This window comes from Perca flavescens, chromosome 21 (genome assembly GCF_004354835.1).
Source record: "Perca flavescens isolate YP-PL-M2 chromosome 21, PFLA_1.0, whole genome shotgun sequence".
Taxonomy (NCBI): Eukaryota; Metazoa; Chordata; class Actinopteri; order Perciformes; family Percidae; genus Perca; species Perca flavescens.
In genome coordinates this window covers 16,189,716-16,209,646 of record NC_041351.1, presented here as the reverse complement: position 1 = coordinate 16,209,646, position 19,931 = coordinate 16,189,716, and the positions used below count along the sequence as shown (strand labels likewise).

The 19,931-nt window shown below is 40.8% G+C and overlaps 1 protein-coding gene across 6 annotated transcripts; it reads left to right on the top strand.

The window, feature by feature from the left end:
- The first annotated feature begins 859 nt into the window (after positions 1-859).
- plekha4 (pleckstrin homology domain containing A4) lies at positions 860-15,910 on the top strand. 6 transcript variants are annotated; one of them, XM_028567243.1, is made up of 24 exons: positions 860-1,109; positions 3,648-3,717; positions 3,813-3,911; positions 4,016-4,088; positions 4,200-4,300; positions 4,558-4,676; positions 4,776-4,979; positions 5,182-5,482; positions 7,255-7,314; positions 7,449-7,601; positions 8,267-8,326; positions 8,441-8,521; positions 8,638-8,790; positions 8,956-9,054; positions 9,403-9,511; positions 9,889-9,962; positions 10,456-10,554; positions 10,635-10,725; positions 11,857-11,906; positions 12,382-12,501; positions 12,580-12,990; positions 13,406-13,527; positions 13,672-13,781; positions 14,594-15,910. In XM_028567243.1, the coding sequence occupies exons 1-24, from the start codon at positions 1,069-1,071 to the stop codon at positions 15,811-15,813; spliced, it is 4,020 nt and encodes a 1,339-aa protein (XP_028423044.1). In that variant the 5' UTR covers positions 860-1,068; the 3' UTR covers positions 15,814-15,910. The 6 variants fall into 6 exon arrangements, with proteins under 6 accessions (XP_028423044.1, XP_028423048.1, XP_028423049.1 ...); XM_028567247.1 differs by having other exon boundaries at positions 13,677-13,781; positions 14,594-14,678; XM_028567248.1 differs by lacking the exon at positions 14,594-15,910 and adding an exon at positions 13,897-13,991 and having other exon boundaries at positions 13,677-13,781.
- Positions 15,911-19,931: the final 4,021 nt, after the last annotated feature.

Sequence of the window (19,931 nt, the reverse complement as noted above, 5' to 3'; positions counted from 1 at the left end):
GTTCCTGTCTGCCTGCCTGGGAACCCTTTGCAACGTCAGGTTTCCCACACCACTCACTCTTGTCCAGCCTGGTATGTCCTCCACCATTGGCCCTCAGCTCTGTGCCTCAGCCAGCCATGTCCATCACTCCTCTAACATTATATATTGCTTCATTATATTGTAGCATACCAGAGAAAAGCTTACGTATAATCATTACTATTGATGATTTAATTATATTGTTGATTATAATAATTACTAACTTTTCTAGATGTATGCTATTTAAACATATTTTTCTTATCCAATCCGGACTGTCTTTCTGCTGTTTTAACTTTGCCTCAATACTCAGAGCAGTGGATGAGTACATTGATCTATTATAGCTTCGATATACAATTCTTGCACCGTGGTTTGATTATTTGCTGCATTAAGCAAGTTATGTTTTGTTGTTTGAAAGTGCAGTAACATAAAGCCTTTGCCCTTACATGTCAGAGCTAAGCTAGTTAAGCTATTATGTTTTTATACCTTATGTACAGCACTTTGGTTCCACTTGTGGTTTTGAAAGTGCTTTATAAATAAAGTTGAGTTGAGCGTACCCTTCATACTCTGAATGGTTAGGCCTTTGTCAAGCATCCAAAACTTTAATCGTCATAAAGCTTGATCCAAATAGCCAACAAATGAAATTCAAACAATGCAAAGGGGCTGAGAAAAAAAAGGAAGAACAGCTGTTTTTTTTGTTTTTTTATAAATAAATTCCTAAATCACAAACCCACACTCCGCAAAAGACAGAGAGGCTGTCAAGGGGAGCGTGAGAAGGAGGGGCACTGAAGTGGAATGGGGGGAGGCTCACAGAGAGTGCACTGTTAAAGGACAGAAGAGTGTTAACAGCCAGCATAGGTAGATCATCGGACAAACGCTGCAGCTACAAGTCAGAACAGAAGGAAGGAGTGAGAAACGGATAGGCAGATTCACAGGAGAGGAGAGAAGCGGAGTATAGCAGAGGAGGGTTGTGGCTGTTTGGGCAACAGGAGCTTTTGCTAGCCAGGAAGAGGGCAGCCAAACCTGAGGAGATGCTGTGAGGAAGAGTGCCAAGTGATGGAACTCGAAGCAGTCAGCAGGCGGGCACAATTAGTCAGGTACAGCAATATGGCATCTTCATTATGATTTATTTCTTATGTCATTCTGAGTAGAATTTGAACATTCGTTATAAAGTATTGCTACAGAGATGTTTGAGTTTATTTCAGTGTTGCTTTATTAATCTTGTATTTACATTCATTGATACGTTTACAGTATACATTGAACAAAAAAGATGGCTATTGATCAAGGTTAGCAGTATTGTCTGTCTATTCTGTGGCTGAGCTACTACAGACTTACTGGGGGACTTTTTCTTAGCTTTGCCAAGCTGTGATAGTCCAGCTGTATTTACCCAGCAACTTGTATGCCTCCTATAACCCTTCCCTGTGGGAAAATATATGAAATATGTAATACAATAATCTAGTATCCTGACTTGAGGTTATCAAATTAATAGTTGGGACAGCACCTTACATCACCACTTTACACATCAAGGTTAAACGTATAGTGATGTTTTGGTGGACATTAAAATACATGAGAATGTAGGAGGTATGCAAATGTTTTTGTTGATGGAGAGGGAGGATATTTTATTCAATATGCTCTGTTTCCAACTTCACATGATGCTCCAGAGTCTTTGGGCACCACAAAGCGCACTCTGTGTGGTAAACAGACCCACCATTTGTCCTTCCCTCAATCCCTCTTTAGCATTTTAAGTCTTCTCTTCCCCAAGAAAGTCACCCCCACTGATTAAGAAGGAGATTTTCCAAATAGTTCACAACACCCACGTAACCCCCAGCGGCTATGAGGTTGTTAGTCTCTGCTCTCATCTCTCACAAAGGCTTGATTATTTTCCCTCATGTCTTACTCATAGAGGATTGTGGTTGTTACCGACGTAGACTGCGGCAGTCTGTGCTTGTGGAGGCTCAGTGTGAGATATTTCTCATGAATTTTTATCTTCAAGTTCATCTGTACTGCTGTTTCATGGGGGTCAACAATAACTGTACAGTTTAGATAAGCTCTAAAATGAAGCTTTCGTAACACAGCTACAACAGGTACATATAAATTGAAGTTGCTGATATTTAGTTTAAATAAGAATATTTTTTTTGTAGTCAAGTGAGTCTGTAAATGAAGTGATTACTTTGTTACATTATACATACAGTACATACATGCATCTATGCATACATAAACTGCAAATACAGCACATACATACAGTAGTGTAGTATACAAAAATAAATAAAAGTATTTCAAATTCAAATTTAAGAAATGCATACAGCAATCAGTTTGGTAGTAAGTAGAAATTTAAGAAAAATACAAAATGAAATTCAAGAAATACTGTAAGTAGCAACTTAAGACATAAAAAAGGATTTTAAGAAGCTAGATCAGATCTAATTTTGCATTATATATCATAAGGGTCTGGCAATGCAATACTAAACACAAGAAATATATACCACACATCTAGAAAACATTGTCCAAGCATGTGAGTAGCATAATCTTTAAGTTAAATAACAAAGTTTTACTTGAATAACAAAGTTTATTATATAAGAAATATGCTGATTAAACTTTGTGGTCCTGTGACTGAAGAGACAGCATGACACTACAGAACCACACAATCCTGTGACACAGTGACGCCCACTCCTCCCTACACATTTGTCTTCAACAGGCCACTTTACGTCGCCGGCTCAACGCTCTTTTATTTTGGTTCTCTGTCATTAGCAGTCAATGCTGCAGTTCTGCAGTTTGGGACACATTCCAAATCTTGTCTCTCATACCAGCCTGTCCCTGCTGCCAGATTGGTTTTCACACAGTCCCTGGCCCCTCCCTGCTACCACGGCGATGCAGCTGTCACCTGTCAGTTTCGTAGTGGGGATGCGCACCAGCCTGTTGTGGCTCAGAATAGAATTGTGGGAGAGTTTTCGCTGGAAGTGGGAGAGCAACAACGCCAAGTCACCAAGAGAGGATGAACAGTTGACTAGGAAAAAATCTCAACTATATGGGAATGTGGCAAATGGGTACTCAGAGGTTTACAGGGTGCTGCTCATGGGAGTGACTGACTGCTTCTACAGAGGGAGACTCTGGTTCAGATTGTATTGGTAAGGCCTCGTGTCTTAGCCTCACTCAGAGCAACCAGTCCATTCAAATGTTTAAGCAGAGCTTTGATATAGGGAAGTGTTGTTGAGAAATGGTCACGTAACATGCATATTCATATATATAGTTTTGACATTTTCGTGGCATTAAGAAAACCAGGTGTTAATTCAGAGGTTGTGGTAAACTATGTATGGATCTTTTATTATGTGATTTCTTAACTTGATTGAGCTTTTATTCAAAAATCCATTACAATTGAGATATTTTGTGTATTTGTATATGCGTGTACCACTAAGTAAATACTGAATGATCTTGAATGAAGCTATACTCTTATAAACACACATGTACATGAAAAAAACAGGTTATAGTTCACGTTAGGCTTTAGTTTGGGTGCAAACACTGATATTTCAGAAGTGACATTTGCATCCTGCTCTAATTACCTCATCTTCCTTTCCTTTTTTTATGGTAGTCCATCTGGCTGTTTTTAACTGCAGTTTTAATATTTCTGTTTCATACTACAGAATGGATGACCAGGACAGAGTAAGCCAAGCATCCAGCGTGGCCACCATTTCCTACTTTCCTGTCATAAAGGTTTGTTTTACATTTGCATATTGTCATTCTGTGGACCGCTTACTATAAAACTGTTGATGAATACAAATGTATATAACTCCCTCTGCGGGTAACAGGAAAGCAATGGAAAGCTACAAACATTTGGGAAAAGATGTCAGGCTGCCAAGAGAGACCCCAACTGCCCTGTGGTCATCAGAGGATGGCTCAACAAAAAAGTAATGTTCCAAACATGGTGTGCTTAACAATTTATAACTTCATCATTGGATGTAGAAGAGGGAGTTAAGCAAAGAGCAACCCCTAATGATTCTTCCTTCTGCAGGACAGCTCTGGTTTGAAGCTATGGAAGAGAAGGTGGTTTGTCCTCTCCAACTTCTGTCTGTTTTACTATAAAGGTACACAGCTTGTTGCCCAGCCCTTCGTATGGAATGAAACGCTTTAATGTCCTCTGACTGTACAACAATGCATCTCTTTTTTTCGTTCACTTCATTTCTGTCCCCCGCTAGACAGTAGAGAAGAATCTGTGCTGGGCAGCATCCCACTGCCGAGCTACAAAATCCTGTTCTGCACGCCACGAGAATGCAAGAACAGAAAGTTCACCTTCAAGGTATCAATGAATAACTTGTTGACATTTGATTTGAAGTCTTGCCTTTTAAAGCTGCTGTTGTTGATCACCAAAATAAACTATTCTACAGGAAATATTCTTACTCCATCTGCATCCAATTAGGCCAAATTAAAGCAAGATTTCTATTTGGGGTTTCAGTATTTTGGTCAGTCAGTTTTATCTAGTTCATTACCTTCAGTTCAACCAAGGATCCTTTATGAGGGAAACAATAACACTGTGAATGCTTTCTGTAAAACTAGGTGGTACACCAGGGAATGCGCTCTTATTTCTTCAGTGCTGACACTCAGGAGGACATGTTGGGTTGGGTCCGAGCCCTCAGTCAGTCTGCTGCAATGGAGCCAAACTGCTCCCTGAACAGGTACAGCACATTGCACTGTGTACAAAAGGTGTTATACAGTGAAAAGCAAACATATTTCATGATTGAGCCTTTTTTGTGCTGCATCTCTGATCATTTCAGGCGTTGCTCAAGTTATCAGGATTTCACACAGATGGGTGGCAGCAGTGAATCAGTGGACTTCCCTAAACCCCCCTCTGATGGGGAGGGTCCCTCCCAAAGACACAGGCACATCAGCAGGACTCTGAGTGAACCGAGTCATCTCAGGATGGGGACATCACACTCAGAGCAGAGGGGGAGGCGGAGTGTGCGTCAGAGAAACAGCAGGTTGCCAAATCTGTGTGTGTGTGTGTGTGTGTGTGTGTGTGTGTGTGTGTGTGTGTGTGTGTGTGTGTGTGTGTGTGTGTGTGTGTGTGTGTGTGTGTGTGTGTGTGTGTGTGTGAATGGCACATATTTAAATCCCAGTGGTTTACTTGACCAAAGAAAGTTCCCAGCTTTGGCATTTCTGTTCTGTTTTCTCTTCAAACAGAACACCCAGCCCGTCTGGGCTTAGCAGAAGAGCCTGTGGTCCACACCAAGAGGAAGACTCTCTTCCTGACCAAAACACACCACCACCCACTCAGACAGAGATAATGCGTTCAGGTTCTTTGACCTCAAGAGGTCAGCTGGGGTCACGACCTCATACACCAGTGGGAAGGGTTGACATTCGACCTCACGATGACTCGGGCATGTTGCCACAAACCCTGTACTACGCACCTGCCTCACCTAACCTGGAGTTCAAATCCACTCCTAACACTCCAGTCACGGAGAGGTGGCAAAACCTAAGCAAGGTCAGGACCTGTTTGGTTTATCTTGATCATTAAATATACTCCAATAGCATGGGTTATACAAAATATCAATATTCATTAATTCGTCATTTGTCCCCCAACTTTATGGAAGTGCAATAATTATTTGCTGGAGTAGACCATTAAGGAACAGTTCATCCCAAGATACATTCCCAGTTACCTGTACTTAACCAATCAAGATTGATTTAGTGTGAGTTGTCGAGTGTTAGAGGTATAGGCTAGGGCTGGGCAACATATCGATATTATATCGATATATGACTAGATATCGTCTTAGATTTTGGATATCGTAATATTGTAATATGGCAAACCTTTTACTGGTTTTACAGGCTGCATTACAGTAAAGTGATGTAATTTTCTGAACTTACCAGACTTACTAGCTGTTTTATTATTTTCCTTTCCCCACTTAGTCATTATATCCACATTATTGCTGATTATTTATCTAAATTCTTATTGTGAAAATATTTTTGTGAAAGCACCAATTGTCAACCCTACAATATCCTCGTAATATCAACATTGATCTGTTTGCTCAAGAATATCGTGATATTTGATTTTCTCCATATTGCCCAGCTCTAGTATCGGCCTTACAGTCAGCCTTCTCTCAAATATAATGAAACTACAGGGCAAAATATGTTTTTTGAAAAACTCCTACACATGCCAATAGTGAAATATAAACGTTAATGGCGTCCTCCTCAGCTGAGCTGTAACATTAGCTAGCTAAGGTGAGCTAGCAGCAAGGAAGACCTCAAGGGGGTAAGCGAGTATCCGCAAAGCGTACCTCCTATGGAGACATTTTGATGCTAACAAGCCGTCATCTGCCGTTAGCATTCCATTGACTGCCATTCATTTTGGCGTCACTTTGACAGCGAATAACTTTACATCTGAAGCGTTTAAAGACTCTCTTTGTCCATTGTTTATTTCTAAAGAAACACAACAAAGTATAAAAGGCTCCATTACCTTGTATCTCACATTATGGCTCCGTAGAAGATGTTTTTATAAAAATAGATTGTGTCATAACCATGCGACTTTCTGTCGCATATTAGATAAATTACCGTATAGTACAGGAGAAGCTCACAGACAGACAGTTTCGAGTTTAAGTTTAATTACTAATGTTAACTAGCATTTTAGTTAGCAATAATTGGCCTGTGCGTACAGTATGTTATCTCCTTACATATACCTATGCTCTCTGTCTCTGTAAGATTGGGAATGATTGAGATTTCTCTTGGCACAGCTACCAGAAGACTTCCAACTTTTCTGACAGGTTGCTCACGTCACATCTACGTCATCAAGCTCAGTTTGAAGCTGCACGGAAACACTCAGCCATCACCGGAAAAGTGCTTCTAATAGACTTCACTGGTCTCTGTGGAAGTCTGCATTGTGATACAGTTGGCACGTGTAGTTCAGTAAAAAGAAAATAGTTCCTAGATGAAACTGCTCATAACCAGGTCTGAATTATTTTGAGTAACCGGGTCATGAATTCTAGAAAGAGACATTGCTGTTGAGTTTTTTTTCCAAGTGTATTTTTATGGCACTTTGAGCTTCTCAATTCAAGTGCCATCTAGTTTCATTATATCCAAGAAAAGGCATGCATCTTTATGGACAATATCTCCAACACTGGGTAACTCACACCTAAACAATCTAGACTGATAAATAGCACTGCAGGTATGAGGAAAAATATGTATTTTTGATTTTGGGGTGAACTGTCCGTTTTTGTCTCACCAAACAGCTCATGTTACTCACATCTTTTTCATTGTTTACAGCCTATACCTACCTATGGGTCTGTCCATCATATCTCAAGTGGGAGACGATCTTTAGGAAAGGTGATTATAGTTTGAACAATACATTTAAAGCAAACACCCAGACTAGTGTGCAGCAGTGTACAGCAGCACGGTATGTTTTGTATAATGCCATGTGTTCTCTGTTCTTATCATCCACATACTGTCTCTTCCTTCAGAGCTACTCCACAGGGGCACATGCAGACTTACTGCCTCCTTTACCCCCCTCATCGAGATCCGCACATGCTCCCCACCCCCCACACCACCACCACCACCACCATCATCACCATCACCGCAGCAATTTATCTGTCCGTGTGCTTCCGCCAGCTATGGTACAGCCCTCTTTGCTGCGCCTTGTGTTCCTGTAGTGTCTTGTGTGGTTCAACTTTAAACCTATGTTGTGTTGTTCGTATGTCTCCAAAAAAATATTGTTTGTGTGTTGTCTCTAACCATGCAGACTAATTTGTATCGATATGAGAAACAGTGTTTTTGTAGTCCTTGTGATATGTTCTGTGTACTGTATGTCACTGACTTTTTGATGTGCGTGTCACTGTGCTATATTGTCACTAATGCTTATCAGTTTTTATTTTTGACTAATAAATCATATATTGTGATCTTGTTTTTATTGTGTGTAATATCTTTGTCTAATTATGATTAGTTTTGCCATGATTATGCTACATAAAATGAAATGCCAAATTACAAATGTATCTTAATTTTCTGTACAATGTTAAGGGCTGTGGCCTCTGTCTCACCCAGAGGGCTGAAGCTTGTGCCGTGCTCTCTTGAAAGACATTGACATTCAAGCATTCAAGCATTCACCTACATTAAGCGACTGTCAGCACAAAGGATTTCATAAAAACATATTCAAAAATGATCTCATAACAATTCTATTTACAATCACATATGGATAAAAGCTGGAACACAGGAAGAAACCATATAAAAAAACACTGTTTTATAATTTAAAAAAAGTACTTTTTAACAAAATGATGCACTTTAGGTCCAGAAGCCTGACCCGAGGGAAATCCCACCAATCAGGCCTCTTGAAAGTGATGCAGACGTGAGTATTCACAATGTTCTGTAACTGTCACCAGAGTACAGTGCCATTATTTATCATCATCATCATCTATCATCTGTTTCTCTTTGAGTTTTGATTTAGATTTTCCCTCTTCAGGTCGTATTAACGAGGTTATGTGGGTGTGACAAGCTGCTCCAGTCTCTGTCTGTAGAACTGGCCCAGCTACAGATGGATAAGGTGAGTAATTACAACATAAGACTACAAATGTAAGGCTATTTAAATTAGAAATAGCAAACAGTATTGTGACTGGTTTAAGAATAAAAAAGAATAAAGACTTTTTTTTCCTGTTGCAGGACAGTGTCCAGTGTGCATTAGAGGTGTCCAGACTGCAGCTGGAGGAGTGGAAAAGTCAGGGGCCCAGGGCCCAGGAAGAAGCACTGACCCAGAAGGCTTTGCTCCAGGAAGAGCTGGTCACAATCCGGGCCAGAATGTGTGATGTATCACTGGTGTGTAATAAGCATGGAGGGCAGGGAACCAGAATGACAATGGCTCTACATGAGTTTATTGGATGTGATATGTACATAAACTGCCTATTCTACTGTTGATTTAGTTGTTTTTTAATATTCATTATGTTTTTTATATTTCACAAATCTTCAAATCGTTTTATTCAGGAAATGGAGAGGGTGTGGACTCAATATGAGAGAATGGAGAGTGAATTGTCAGTTATCCGTTCACACCTTCAGCACGTCTGCAACTTTGGAGTGCCACAGGTATTTGAACTACAATAATGTGCGATATGTGTGTGTTTATAGTTTTTAGCCACTGACTTTAAAGTCATAAATGTCTTACTACAAAACATTAAGGCTTGGGCACCTGGGTAGCTCGCCGGGTAGTGTGCACGCCCATATGTAGAGGTTTACTTCTCAACGCAATAGCCGGGGGTTCGACTCCGACTTGCAGCCCTCTGCTGCATGTCATTCTCCCCTTTCATTCCTTCAGCTGTCCTATAAATACAAATGCCTAAAATGCCCCCCCAAAAAAAGAAAAACAACATTAAGGCTCAATCGTGCCTGAAGATATTTCATAAGTCATGTCTTTTCTTTCTTTCCTTTTATCAGGACCAGTCTCAGGCCCAGAGAGAGCTGTGGATGATGGAGGACATCCTAGCTGGACTAAAGATCAACAGGGATCACTTCCGCTTCCTGCTGGGACTACAGAGGCATCACAGTAAGCTTCGGCTCTCCCACCCTGCCATGCTGAGAGTCTGTGTAGAAGTTTAGACTGTATAATTAATAATGTTATTAATCTCATGTATGTTTGTATGTATGTGTATGTCCTCTTTTTTATACGAGCTACCCAGGGATGCACAAAGAATTTCACCCTTGGCTGACAATAAAGTTGTATTATATAATTATTATGGTAGAGTGGTAACTGGTAACACAAATAAAGCGTTGTTTCAATGTTTTGCTGTTCGGTTTTGAAGTCTTGAAAGATCAAACAATTACTTCTTGCTTCTATTTGAGGCCGCCATCTTGGTTATGCACATGAAACCTGACAATAGATGAACAGTGTCAACACCGTGACCTGTACTGTCTTCCCATTAGTGTTCCAGCCGACATCTCCACATCCTGGATCCCCTGGCTCTCCCACAGAGAGGCTGCAGAGTGGACTGCCAATGGTACGACTCCTGTCCATTGCTCCCTTTGTCAGCGACCCCTGACATTTGCTTTCTGGTTATAAATAAACGTGAAATTGTTGTCCACTTAATGCCAAGGTTAAGTCCATCCGATGACTAGATCTTTGAGTCCTGCAGGTGTTTTCTTACAGTATGGCCACAGCATTTGGTTTTTTATTCACAAAATTGATCTAAATTCCTACAACATATCCTGCTAATTTATTTGTAATGTGAGGGCTTTATATGATCTGCTCTCCTCTTTGGAGTCTAGCTCAGTGAAATAAATACCATAGTGGATCAACAGAACAGCAGGATTTGTAAGCCAGAATTGTCTGTGCCATTTTCTGCCTTCATCCAGATATTTTAGTGACTCAGTTTGTCCGTTTGGTTGTGTTGTCTATCATCATATCAAGACATGCAGTATTAAGTCTTTATTAATCCAGTATGGATGCACTAAGATCTTCTATCATATCCCTTGTGACTATGATCCCTGCAGGATGTGGAACAAGAGCCACCACTTCGCCCACCGTTACCCCAGGAGCTACAGGAAAGCCACCAGAGCAGGGATCAGGGCTGGACAGAGTCCCCATATGAGGTGTGAAATATAGACATTATCAATGACAAACATTATCAAGGTAAAAATGTTTGACTTGTTTTCCACTGCTTATGTTTCAGGGAATCTACAGCCACACTGTTGAGCCTGTACAGAGAAGAGGAAACAGCCAGCCTGACCTCCTTAATGTGAAAGCAGCAAAAGACTCGTTTGGTTGGCACAGATATACTCATATAATACACAGTTCATAGAAAGGGTGACATTATAGGGTTTCCACAGGGTCTTAAAAATTCTAAAATTTGCTGAAGTATTGTGTTCTACGCTTTAAAGCATTTTAAACAGGTGTTAATTTTCCTATGTTCATGCAACGCTCCCTCAAACGCTCTTTTTTGTTATTCTGTGGTGTTGTAGTTCTTCAAATATAATATCAAATATAATTTTGCTGTAGTACGACTACAAATGAGACCAACATGCAACTTATATTGCAGCCAATCAGCTTTTGTGTCATTGGTGGGAGTCTCTTTCGGATTGTACCACAGACGTAAAATGTTTTTTATTCTTCAGCTATGGGGAAGTGCAAGTTTAGCGATACTGAAAAAAATGAATTTAGGGCTTAGTAGATGTTCTGATAAAGGTCTTACATTCCATTTATAATGGTCTTAAAAAGGTAGCCTAGGAACTGATGAACTTCTGGCAAATTTGAGATTTGCTCTGCAAGTCAGTCTGGCCAAGAGCCCATTCAAGCCCATTTCCAATTTTCCAAAGCGAGGCACCAATCACAACCATTGAGGCAGGCTTTACACAATGACGATAGGGTAGCGATGGCAAGCAGCTTTTTGTTTACATTCAACGTGACGGCCACCGAAGCACAGCAACCCGTTGATGCCGCTGTCGCTGCTGCGTCACCCGGATCGTTGGTCTGATTGGTTGAAGGACTATCCAATTGTGCCCAGAGGCATTTGAGCAGTGTCCACTGGTGACGCCCCTTTGGAAATGGGCTGTGAATGAAGCTTGCCCAGACCCACTCTCAGTTACAACTGAGAAGGGTCTGGTGTCACCCAGGCTAATAAAAAGGTCTTAAAAAGTCTTAAATTTGACTTGGTGAAACCTGCAGAAACTCTGTATTAATACAATAGCCTTTGTAAATTTGTATTTTCTAACATATCTAATATTAAATGGTTTAAATAATGTTTTATGCAAAAGGATTTTTTTTCAGAGCCCATCTTTGTTTTGTCTTCCACCCTCATATTTCTCTTTCTTCCTGTCACTCTCTCCTCCCACCCATCGTCTGACACTCCCTCTATCCTTCTCCTCCTCTTTCCTCTGTTTTCATTACATCTTTAGAATCTGGTTCAAAGTGGATCCCACCAGATGCATCGAACCAATCAACCAAGGTTTGATTCTTCATTATGGCCTGTTTTCTGGTTATAACTATGTCTGGATGTATGCAATGTGATCCAAAACACTCCAAAAATAGAAGCAGTCAAAGCGGATTTTTTCCTCATTGCAATCACAGCCAAATTCCAATTCTTTGATTCTCTCGTCTTCCTTGCAATTAGGGCATGTTGCAGTGCCTGTTGTAGGCAAGAGGTGGAGGCAGAGGCACGTGTCTCAGTGCAGTTGCTCAGTCTTCTCATATTTGCCACCCAACCCCCCTTTATCACATGCTCACACACATGGACTTTTATACTGTATATATATATACACCTATGAACATACAGCTAGCAACCGTATGCACACATACACCTCTGCACAAACAGCATTTTGATATGCAAATACATGGATTCTGGTTCTGGCTTTACCTTTTCTACATGCATATTGCTAAGGTGCAGGGTTCATAAATGACTCACAGCTTATGTCTTTTTTCAGAAGATGAAGATGAGTGAAGAAGAGCAGATTGAGCGGATAAAAAGGAACCAGGAGAGGTTGACCAATAGGAAGAAACCCCCCATACCTACTCCATGTCAAAGTTCAGAGACAAGAGAGGAGGTCTGCCAAATAATTAATGAGTATAACTGACTGAATATATCAATATACATTTACTAATTTATCTTCGTATTTCCTCAGGCCCCCTTTCCTCTAAGGGTGACACGAGTTGTTACAGCTGTACTGCCGTCCTCTCTTATGGCTAGACGGGTTTCTGTTGAGGATCCCCCCCCTGAGCTTGACAACCCACTGCCCGAGCAGATCCCGCCTGAGATGCAGCAAAGATTGGCCGAGCAGAGTAAAAAACTGTTGAGCAAGACACCAAGGCATTTGTTGCTGGAGGGTCCTGATCAAAAGCAGCCCTCAGCAGAGATGCACCAGGATCAGCCAGTTAAAAAGACAAACAGGCAGCAGCTACATCAGGGAATATTGAGGTCCTCCAAGAAGGAATCACAGTCAGATGCGAGCAGAGCCGAGCCCACAGAGACCTCAAGAAATCAAGTTGGAGACCAAGCAAGTGTAGGAAATGAATGCGCGAGCTTGGACGACAGGGTAAGAAAGAATTAAATAAAATTAAAAGAAATCAAAGACATAGTTAAAGCACAGTATATTCAGAAAGATGATACCATACCACACATATTATATATATATTTTAGTTGATATGAAAAATAATTATTGCATCTCTTAAAATATATATTTCTTTCGTATGCCACTTGCAATTCACATGCAAGTAAATGTACAGTATGTTATTCAACATAATGACATTACTTACAGACTTCTTGTTAGGCCTCTAATGAACAAACTACCACAGAAACAAAATCCATTTTAACAACAACAGAAATTCATGTTTTAGAGCTGTGGTCACTGACTGTCCAAACAGAATGTCATGTTAAGTAAGTAAAGTATCAAGCTGATAAAACAAGGTTAGGCCTGTGTTTTGAGTGGTAATGTGACACTGATTGAACAGACGGATGAACGGCCCTCTGCCCTCCTGACCCCTGACATGGACCCTGAGCGCTGTCTGACCCCTGAGCAGCGAGAGGCCAAACTTCGTCGTGTGGAACGAATACGGGAGAGAGTCATAAGAAGGTGTGTGGGGGGGTTGATTGGTTGTGGTCATTTTTATATTTAAATGCATGTACATATGCTTTACATGAAGGTCTCCATAAATTGGTTTGGTATATCTACATCTATCTATCTATCTATCTATCTATCTATCTATCTATCTATCAGCGCAGTCAGACAGAATGCCACAACACACGATCAACTGCCAATCAGGGGGGATGGGCAGGAAATTCATCAGGTACCCCCTGACACAGCTAGAAAACAAAGGATGAAATCAGGTACGCATTTCCCAATACAAAAATAAATAAGTTAATATCAGTTTGCTTAAATAACACCAAAACTTAATATTTTTTAATTGTGATCACATATTAAGCTAGTTTTTTTTTTCTCCAGAAAACTAGCTTTCACTTACCTTGCGCTGCAGCTGGATTCTCAAGATATCACGCGAAAATTGCAGGATCACAAGATCACATAAAAATGCATCTTTTCAGTTACTGTGACTGTATATTTTGTGCAAAACAATAAATATATTGTAAAAAAAAAGCATCTTCTCAGGCTTCAAGTTATGCATTTGTGTTCGAGCCACTGTGGCTCAAACCAATCAGCGTCCTGTGAAGAGCTACTGGCTGCTACAGGCGTGGTTTAGGTGTGTGTGATGACACAGAGAGGTGACTGTTTTGTTCAAAGCAGCAATAGCAGTTCCTAAAGAATTAGGTTAGCATAGATGCTGCATAGCATGAGTTATGTCAGAACTGAATAGTGTTTTTTCATTGAAGGAAGAGCAAATAACAGCACTGAAGGCTTTTCTTAATGGAAAAGATGTTTTCCCTCTTCTCCTGACTGGCTTTGGCAACACTTTGATAGACAGATGGTTCATCCAATCACCTGTTAAGTATTTTTTCAAAGTGCCTGCCCTTTTCCAAACAGTTTCCAATGATGGTTCTGTGTAAAAAAAAACATTTGGAGCGTCAGTTTAACCTATCACTGGACATTATCTATTGCAAATCTGCTATAGCAATAGAAGTATCTAATAAAAGCAAACCGTACGCACTACCTTACTGGCAAATTCTGCTCTGGTCCCGTTTTTTAGACCGTCGATCCTACGATGACTACGGAAGCTGCGATCACATCAGAGGTCCTTCAGAACTTCATCTTTCTAGTGGAACATCTCAAGATGAAGATGAAAGAGACGGACACGTGAAAAAATCTAAAAGTCAAGTCAAATTTGGGAACAAACCCCAACACAAAGTGCACAGTGGAAGAACAGGGGTTGGCAAAACTAATATCAAACGTCCAGCTTCACCCTATCACATCTCATCTATGACTGTCTACCAGAAAGATGGAGGCAAGGAATTTACAAGTTGTAAGGATAGAGAGGAGCAAAAGCTCGAAGAACCTGCCGCCGATGATAATGAAAGCGATTTTCCATCCTCCGATCTGAGAACCAAGTGGTTCCTCTCTACCAACCAGTGGCAGGGGTTCATACCTTTGCAGATCCCTGGCATAGACTCATTGTGCATTGAGGAGATATCAGACATTGAGAAACAACCGGCATTCTCGGACGATCTGACTGATTTCAATGAGATCTCATCCGCAGTCAGTGAAAGCTTAGAAAAAATGAAAAAGAATCATTCTCTCTTCTATAAGATCGCATGTGACATTAGTATTTCAGACACCGATATTACAAAGAATGATGGGAATCCAAGTGCCCAGACGTCATCCAGGCCAGAAGAAGAAAAAGAACTGTTGATCACTGAATCTGTGCCGGACAAAGCAACCTATAATGTTGGGAGATCTTATAACCAAGAGAGCAAGGATTCCAGCCTCCATTTGTCATCAGATGTTAATGAAAATAGTCTCTCAATTAATGATGAACTCCAAGATTCAACCCAGGACAAAGCAGTGTTAAATACTTCTGCCAGTCCAGCAAAAGAGGCTTGTGTGAATGAAGAAATCCCTCAAAAAGAATGTGAAGACACCTTAAGGCAAGACAGCCATTTGGAAGTTAGAGAAACTGTCCATGGAGCTTCTGTTCAGGACACGGCTTCTGATCAGGCCCTGGATGAATATACAAAGACGAGAGAAGAACAAAGTGAAGAGAAAGAGTCAAAAGACAGGAAGGTGGATCATGAGATACGTGAAAAGCCGAAGAAACGTCGTAGTTTAAGTGAGGAGAACAAAGAGACCGTCCAAGAAGGAGGCAACAACCACTCGATCACTCCATCCAGCTCTGTGTATGAGGGCGGAAGTGTGATTCGGAGTGCCTCTTTCCGGAAAGCACGAGTTACAGTATTAAGGACAAGTCTGTAGAGACAAGAATTGCAAAGGCTTAAGGGGCTTAAAGTGCTCATATTGTGCGTCTTGGCTCTTCCCCTTTCCTTTATTGTGTTATATATCTTTCTGTGCACATTATAGGTTTACAAAGTGAAAAAGCCCAAAGTCCACCCCAAAGGAACTTACCATCACCAACAGAAAACACTGTGTATATATATATATATATATATATATATATATATATATATATAGATATAGATATAGATATATATATATATATATATATATATACAAACATACAAACGTGCGTCACTTTGTAACACACGTTATAATGTTCGCCTAGTTGCTAGCATGGAACTCCCTCATGCTCTGCAACTGACTAGCTAGCAGTACTTACTGCACATGTGCAACTCCCATCAAAGATGGTAGCTAAAACAGAGTTCAACACACAGGGTGAAAAGACGATCTGCAGCAATGTGCAGTACAACAAATATATGGTGTTTTCTGAAAATTAAACCAGAGAAACCTATTCTGGTACAAAATGCAATTATGAACCTGAAAATGAGCATAATATGAGCACTTTAAATAAATGAATTTGGGAAGGACAAGAATACAGTTGAGTGATTTATAGTAAAGTAAAATGTTTGAGGAGAAGGAGGTTAAGTGTTTGAAGAAATTTGGACCTTATTTTGGATTAGAAATGGTAAAGTGGGAACATACAATGTCAGGAATAGTCATAATCTTTGGGAAACTTGAACATTTCCATTATACATAATATATGGTTTGAAATGGATGCAGATATAATCGAAAGTCTTACAAATATTTCAAGAAAACAAAAACCATGTGTGAAAATGTAGTGTTGTTCTTGAAGTTGATAAACACCAAATACCTTATGTATAGTCGAAAACATGCCAAGTATTTGAGGTTAACTCTTTCATTCCTCTCAAAACATGCATCTAACATGACAGAAATTATAAATGTGATTGCTGCTTGCGGATGGCACCATAACCCTGTTTTTGTCACTGTAACAAAATGTGTTTTGTATCTCAAATATCCTGATTAATAAACATGTTGTGCGCTGCATTGAGACACCAACTCCTTCTTAACATGTACAAGAAACACATTAATGTTCTCTCATTTCATACATCCTTTTTTTAATTGCTCAATAAACGTCTCCCCTGGGTGCTTGCCTTGGTTCTGCTCTAATGCAGAATTACACAGAGCCAGTGGAAATGCCTTTGTCACTTTAAATCCTTGCTGTGTCTCAGTCGATGACATCATTGTCTGAGAACACATTACATCACCCTTCCCAGGCTCTCTCTCTTAAAGACAGCACCACCTTATGTTTACTGGGCTACACACACACATATTCACACTTACACACACAAACACACACACACACACACACACAGATCTGCTTATCTGTTTACAAATGCAATATCACTATTAACATTTTAATTCAGGATCCATGTGGCAAATTCTACAAATGCATTAAAAAGCTACAAGTTGGCATTGAGATGTAATAACATTCACTTTAAACATATTCCTGCAGTGATAGAATGTTACTAGTATGCCTGTCCTACTGCACTACAGAAAGTTAAGGCATTCCTGATTACATTTTAAGAAGCTTGTGTCTTTTTATAACATACAGTATTCATATCTTGAACTGCATGCTGTAGAATTTGGGAAAATATGACCCTCAAAAACAGTGTCTTATGGGAACAACTTCCATAAAAGAATTGCTAATAAAGTTTGATTATTGACATATTTGTGTACAGAATGAATCAGAAAATTAGATACTAATTCCCACATGAGGTTTTTCTCATGGTCTAAAGTTGGGCCTACAAAGCTCTACAGCTTTCTTTTGCAGGAGTACACTGCAGAAATACTGCTTTATGATGTACAAAATAATGTGAATGTTTATCTTATATGCTATAGTTCTATTAAATGAGTGAATTCTAGCTCAAGGTGCATCTACAAAGGCAACATGGACTAGTTGCAAGTAAAATGTCTGTCAGTTAGTTTGTCTCTAATATGCATACACGCTGTATAAATAATCAGGTGTTTGATTGGCCTGCGAGTGCGCGTGAGTGCGTGGCGCGCGCGTAAATCACAGAGATGCGGAGAATGCTGAGAGAATGTTTCTTTAAGACCCATTACCTTCCAATCCGACAGAGGGGGAGTCTGTGGTAAGGTGGCGTATCGTCTCTCTCCGCGTGCCCCCTCCTCGCCGTTTACATGTGGAAAAAGAGAGAAAGAAAAAAAAGAAAAAAACACATAGCTACAGAAAGGTTTACTCCGGTTTTGGATGAGGGGCACGGACACCGAGGCACGATCCGCGGTGATGGACCTAAGGAATATTTAACATCAAACATGGACAATACAGGCTCCCCGCGATGACTGTGGTAAGGATGCAACTTCACACCGCCCCATTGCCACCCAGTTTCCATTATGAGGGAGAATAATATCCATCGGAAGACGCGGAAGAGAAATATGCATGCACTAATGTAATGATAAATGCTTGTGTGTGTGATACCTAACATTGTGTTGTGAAGGATTGAGGGGGGGGGGTGGTGTAGCCTATATGTATGTGTGTGTATGTGTGTGTGTGAGAGAGAGAGAGAGAGAGAGAGAGAGAGAGAGAGAGAGAGAGAGAGAGAGAGAGAGAGGGAGGGAGGGGGTACTATATGAATAGAGGCAAATAGGCAAATATTAGAGAGACTATGCAACGCTCGGCGCCTATGTCAGTGTCAGGCATTGACAGGTGTGTTGGCACAGCACGATTTATTTAGGGCGCGCTTGCTCGTTCCCGTTTGCATACAGTTAGGTGAGGTGATAGCTACTTGAAGAGAGAGAGAGAGAGAGAAATACGATACCACTGTATATTGGCCTACTATGTGTTGCTTGTAATTAATCATGGCTATAAGCGCTTTGCCGTTGGGAGCTTTGTAGTCAACCCTCCTAGCTCGTCTCACTGCTGTCACTGGGTGTATGGACTTGCTTAGAATTCTATAATGTCTGGAGAGGGCAGGCCCATTACTGAAAATGTGCGATGTGCATTTTTGGGCCATCCTCCTGACGTGATGCTTTCCACAGTCTCAGTCGATCTCTAAAGAAGAGATTCATCTTCCTCCTGTTTGCTCGAATGCATTTTAACCAATAGAAGAGCCAATATAGAGATCCACTAGCCTACTACAAGCCTTTTCACTATAAGAATGTAGATATATGCGCGTGCGTGCTCGTGCGCGCTCGTGCGCGCTCGTGCGCCTAGCATCGAATGGTCTTTCCTCCATACATACAGAAATGGAGGTAGCCACAGCACAGACCTGCCATCTGGAGAGGCTCGTCATTTCCCCATTAGCCCAGTGTGCAGTGTGGATGCCAGCGCAAGTAAAAGCGCGTTAGTCCCGATCCTGGTGCTTTCATTCCCTCTGCCCAGTTGCCGACAATCACTTATCGATTCCAATGATGCGTTTCATGGCGGGGGGTCGCTATGTGCTCTGCTTTTTTATTGAAATGCAAAGTATGCATCCGGCATGCGAGCATTCTTTCGCTGGGAAGGTGCTTTAACGTGTAACAGGATGTAAAAACCGATCGCAGAGACCCTCTTTCTTTATTTCTAATTGTCGGCGGCTCTGGGAGCCTGCAAACCCATCTCCCCGCCCCAGTGTCTGCTCTCTCTCTCTCTCTTACAAACAAACACAAGGCTATGGCATTTTCCCATTTTTCGGAGGCAGAGAATATTTAGTAACATGATACTCAGCCTAATTGGGGGCCTTGTCCTAATTGGTTATGTAGCAACCAAATACTGTAAAGGCAGTCTGTCTTCTCCGGGGTAGGCAGCTATATAAACAGGATTTAGTGTGACTGTGTAGGCTGATGATGGTGATGATGGTAATGAGGGCAATCATAATATGAAAACACCCACATGTGCACACACACAGACACTAAACACACACACACACACACACACACTCAATCGATCCACTGTGACACAAACTTACCCATTACACCAATGAATCTAATGCAGCTGCTTGATAATGTAGATGTACAGTATCTACATTGTAGAAACATGTTATCACCTGCCCGTTGTTTTCAAGCTGCCTCTCTGCCAGTCCCTATGCTCATTTCAGTGATTTCTATGGCAGGAAGAA

What these genes read in the sequence shown, in the direction of transcription:
- plekha4 (XM_028567243.1), top strand. Translation starts at nt 1,069, where the DNA reads ATGGAACTCGAAGCAGTCAGCAGGCGGGCACAATTAGTCAG. An exon ending in CTGTCTGTTTTACTATAAAG is followed by an intron (nt 4,089 to 4,199) that starts GTACACAGCTTG and finishes GTCCCCCGCTAG; the next exon opens with ACAGTAGAGAAGAATCTGTG. An exon ending in GAATGTGTGATGTATCACTG is followed by an intron (nt 8,791 to 8,955) that starts GTGTGTAATAAG and finishes CGTTTTATTCAG; the next exon opens with GAAATGGAGAGGGTGTGGAC.